This window comes from Arachis ipaensis, chromosome B4, assembly GCF_059453495.1.
Source record: "Arachis ipaensis isolate K30076 ecotype BB chromosome B4, ASM5945349v1, whole genome shotgun sequence".
NCBI lineage: Eukaryota > Viridiplantae > Streptophyta > Magnoliopsida > Fabales > Fabaceae > Arachis > Arachis ipaensis.
In genome coordinates, this window is record NC_142439.1 from 27093095 (window position 1) to 27097824 (window position 4730).

The following is a 4730-nucleotide window of genomic DNA, read 5'->3' on the forward strand; positions in this document are numbered from 1 at the left end:
TATGCAAAATTAAATTTTTCTTTTGTTTAGGGATGTATACAACTGAATTTCAAAAAAGGGGTTTGTCACATGCACATATTTTGGTTTGGCTTCAAAATGTGGGTAGGTTACAAACAACTGAAATCATGGATGAGGTTATATCAGCTGAGTTACCAGATCCAATTAGATTTCCAAAGTTGTATAGTGTTGTTACCAAATATATGATTTATGGTCCTTGTGGTAAATTAAGACCTTCTTCTCCTTGCATGAGAAATGGTGGCTGTTCTAAATTCTATCCAAAGAAATTTGTTGATGCAACAGGTTTTGATAAAGATGGTTATCCAATATATAGAAGGAGAAATATGGAAATTACTTATAAAATAAATGGTGTGGATGTGGATAATCGATTTGTTGTTCCTTATAATCCTTTGCTCCTTATGAAATATCGAGCCCCTATCAATTTGGAGTTTTATAACAAGTCAAATGTCATCAAGTATTTGTTTAAATACATAAACAAGGGGCCAGACCGCATCACTGCATCAATTAGAAATGTACAAACTCAGGAACATGGTGGTCAAGATGTTGATGAGATTAAGTAATTCTATGATTGTCGCTATCTAGCGCCTTGTGAATCTTCTTGGAGACTATTTGCATTTGATATTAATCATAAATGGCCATCTATTCAGCAGTTGATATTCCATTTGCCTGGAAAGCAGAATCTATTATTCATTGATCATGATAAGATTCCTGAAATTATTGAGAAGAACAAGTATAAGGATACAATGTTTACTGCATGGATGCGAGCTAATCTTAAGTTACCGCATGGTAATCAGTTATTATATTCTGAATTTCCAAATTATTTTATTTACTTGCGTGATTCTCAAGAATGGGTTCCAAGGCAGAGAGGGTTCTCAATTGGAAGGTTAACTTTTATCCATGTTGGTTCGGGTGAGATATTTTATCTGCGTTTGTTGCTCAATGTTCAAAGGGGTTGTAAAAGTTTTGAAAACATCCGCACTGTTGATGGTGTTGTATATGATTCTTTCAAGGCTGCGTGCAATGCTCTTGGTTTATTGAGTGATGATCAGGAGTTCATTAATGCTATTAAAAAAACAGCAGAATTGTCATCTGGTTTTCAGTTGTGTCAGTTGTTTGTTACACTGTTAGCATCTAATTCAATGAACAAACCAGAGTTGGTTTGGAGAGACACTTGGAGATTGTTAGCTGATGACATTTTATATTATAGAAGACGGGAGTTGCAATTGCAAGGTATTATTTCAAAGTCTTATTCTATTTATTATTATTCAGTAAGTTTATTTGTAGATGGTTATATCATGATAAGTTTACCTTTTATTTGTAATTCATGTGCCCTTTTTTTTACTTACTTCGTAGAGCTCGTGATGACAGAAGAAGAACTTGAAGTTCTTTGTTTGATTGAAGTTGAAAAATTATTGCAAATGAATGGCAGAAGCTTGAAAGATTTTTCCCAAATGCCTTTTCCTAATCAGGATTTGGTTTCCCATTTTTCAAATTCTATGATTATGAATGAGATGAATTATGATGTAGATCAACTTCGAGAAGAACATGATGTAAATTTGGATAAATTGATAGATGAGCAAAAACTGATCTATGAGAGAATAATTGATACAGTTGCTAATAAAAGACCTGGATTCTTTTTTGTGTATGGATTTGGTGGAACTGGAAAAACATTTCTGTAGAGATTGTTGTCTTTTCGTCTTCGATCAGAACGAAGAATTTTTTTAAATGTTGCTTCTAGTGGTATTGCATCTTTATTGCTCCCTAATGGGAGGACTGCGCACTCATTGTTTTGCATCCCCATTGAGCTGAATGAGGAATCTGTTTGTAGTATTAAGAAAGATAGTCAGCGAGCAGAACTCATCCGTCGTGCTTCTCTAATAATATGGGATGAGGCATCCATGACGAACAAGTTGGCATTTGAAGCGCTTGATAGAACTTTCCATGACCTAATGAAGCGCTTGATAGAACTTTCCATGACTTAATGAGTTCAAATGTTGTTTCGGCTCGTGATATTTCGTTTGGTGGAAAAGTTATTGTTCCTGGTGGTGATTTTAGACAAGTGTTGCCAGTTATTCCGAAAGGAACTCGTGCTGAAATAGTTATGGCTTTAATTAATTCGTCAATTCTTTGGAAGCATTGTAAGGTAATGTGGTTGACAAAAAATCTTAGGTTGGGAAAGAACTATGTTTTGTCAAATTTGGATGAAATAAAGGAATTCTCATACTGGATTTTAAAGATTGGTGAAGGTTCTTATGGGAATCAAAAGGAGGATGAAATAATTGTTGATATTCCAAGTGATTTACTTATTCCTCCAACTGACAATCCTATTTAGGATATTGTTTCAGCTATATATTCAAATATTCATGATAACTATGGTAATGTTTCTTATTTTCAAGAATGTGCTATACTTGCTCCTACTATTGATATTGTGCAACAGATAAATGACTTTGTTGTTGATAGTTTTCCTAGGTCTGAGAAGGTTTATTTGAGTTCTGACTCTATTTGTCACAGTGATTGTCAAGATGGGATTGATACTGATTGGTTGACAATTGAGTTTTTGAACCAGATTACATGTTCTGGGATACCAAAACATGCTCTTAAATTGAAGAAAGGTGTTCCCATTATTTTGTTATGAAACATAGATCAAGCAAATGGATTGTATAATGGAACTCGACTCATTGTTCAAGATCTTGGAGAGAACATTATTGGTGCTGAAATTGTGTCCGGAAGTAACATTGGTGACAAAATTTTTATTCCTCGGATGAATTTAATACCCAGTGATCCTGGAATCCCGTTTAAATTTCAGCGTAGACAGTTTTCTGTTAGTCTTTGTTTTGCAATGACTATTAATAAGAGTCAAGGGCAAACATTAGCTCTGGTCGGTATATATCTTCGAAGAGCAGTTTTTTCTCATGGTCAGTTGTAGGTTGCAATATCCAAAGTGACGACAAGGTCAGGATTGAAGATATTATTATCTAATGAAGATGATGAAATGTGTAACCTCACATCAAATGTTGTTTACAAAGAAGTTTTTCAAAAAATATAATTTGGTAAGTAGTTTTTTCTCTATGCTATATGAATTATTGATTGAAAAAGTTGAGGTTTGTTTTAGAAGTATTCTTTTTCTGTTTATTTTTTATTCTATTTGGGGTCTATATTTTAATTTTTGTTCAAAATTTTGTTAAATTCATAGAGGAGCAAAAGATGTAGAAAAATATACAATTCTTCTGTATAAAAAAAATTGATTTATTTTAAGCTTAAAATTTATTTGCTAAAAACTCTTTAATTGTTATATACGTTTTTTAAAGAGGCTTTTATTGTTAGGTTTTTTTGTGCCGAATAATATCTATTAGCTATTTTTTTAAAATGTTCATTATATATTTCTATAATATCATTTTTTTTTAATGAGTTGATGATTTTTTTTATTCATTAGTAAATAATTTATTTTTTTGTAAGAGTTAGTTGTAAATTTTTTATTAATATATTTAAAATTTAAGTTTTATTCAAAAACATTTTCTTATAGTTTTATGTTATAGATTTATGATCTAAGTTACTTAGATATTTTTTGTTTAAATTGTATCGTATCTATTTGTTTTTTGTATATAAAAAAATTAACTCTTAAAGAACGGTGCACACATACTGAAATTTAAGTTATTTAAATTTTTAGATGTGTTTAGATTATTAGATGTAACAAATACTCTTAAGAAAAATTATTTCGTAAAAACTGCTGCACACCTACTTTTAAAAAAATTAACTCTTAAAATTTTTGAATGTATTTAAATAATTTCATATTGTTTAATAAATAAATATATTTATTATTTAAAAATTATATTATATTAATAAAAGATGAAGTTATTTGTTAAAAAATTTTAATTTATTTTATAAATATTTTAAATACTGAAATTTAATTTAAACCTAAAATATTATTAATTCGTTTTATCATTAAATTTTATTTTATTTCCAATTGAAATTTAAGTTTTGATTGAATAGAGAAAGGTTGATGTGATAGAAAAATCTACCTTCCAAGATAAAATGATTATGTGAAATCCTCACCCATTCTCGATATCCTTCCAATTTGCCTTATCCCTATAAACCCATTTTCCACAGCTATCCTATTTTACTTTTTCTTATCCCATACCCTATAAACCCCTTTTTACTCTGGTTCCTATTTCAATTTTAGGGGTCTTTTCCATAGGACATGATGGCATTCGCGTTCTTCTCCTTCCCAGGCTCTCCGTTTCATGTCACTCAACATCTCCTTTGTAGACCTGGAAAAGCTACCTGCTATATGGAGGGAGCGCTGGCTCTCCATTTCATGTCGCTCAACAGGTCTTCCCAGGCTCTCCATTCCATGTCGCTCAAAGATGATATATTTTCCTGCTGCAGCGTTTCTTGGGTTCCGATGATGGCGGCGATGAAGAGCTTCTCTCTCCCATATAATGGTGACATGGTAAAGATCTTCTGTCAGAACATGCATAGGGTTTTCCATTGATTTGATGAATGTTTGCAGTTAGCAATCACAGGGCACAGTAGGATTCACTACACAGGTACTCTATTTAGATTTGTAGTTGCCTATCAAATCGCTAATTGTAACTACTTCTACTTCTTTACCGTGATTTTGTATCTAAATGAGTCATTTTTTAATGTGGAAGTAACTGATGGATTCAAATAGCTATTACGTAGGGTTGCTATTGATCATGATGATTGTAATA

General features: G+C 31.6%; 1 protein-coding gene across 1 annotated transcript; it reads left to right on the forward strand.

Annotated features, from left to right (window-relative positions):
- The first annotated feature begins 1999 nt into the window (after positions 1-1999).
- Positions 2000-2653, forward strand: LOC148567001 (uncharacterized). Its single transcript, XM_088484507.1, has 2 exons — positions 2000-2312; positions 2415-2653. Exons 1-2 carry the CDS (start codon positions 2000-2002, stop codon positions 2651-2653), a joined length of 552 nt encoding a protein of 183 aa, XP_088340633.1.
- Positions 2654-4730: the final 2077 nt, after the last annotated feature.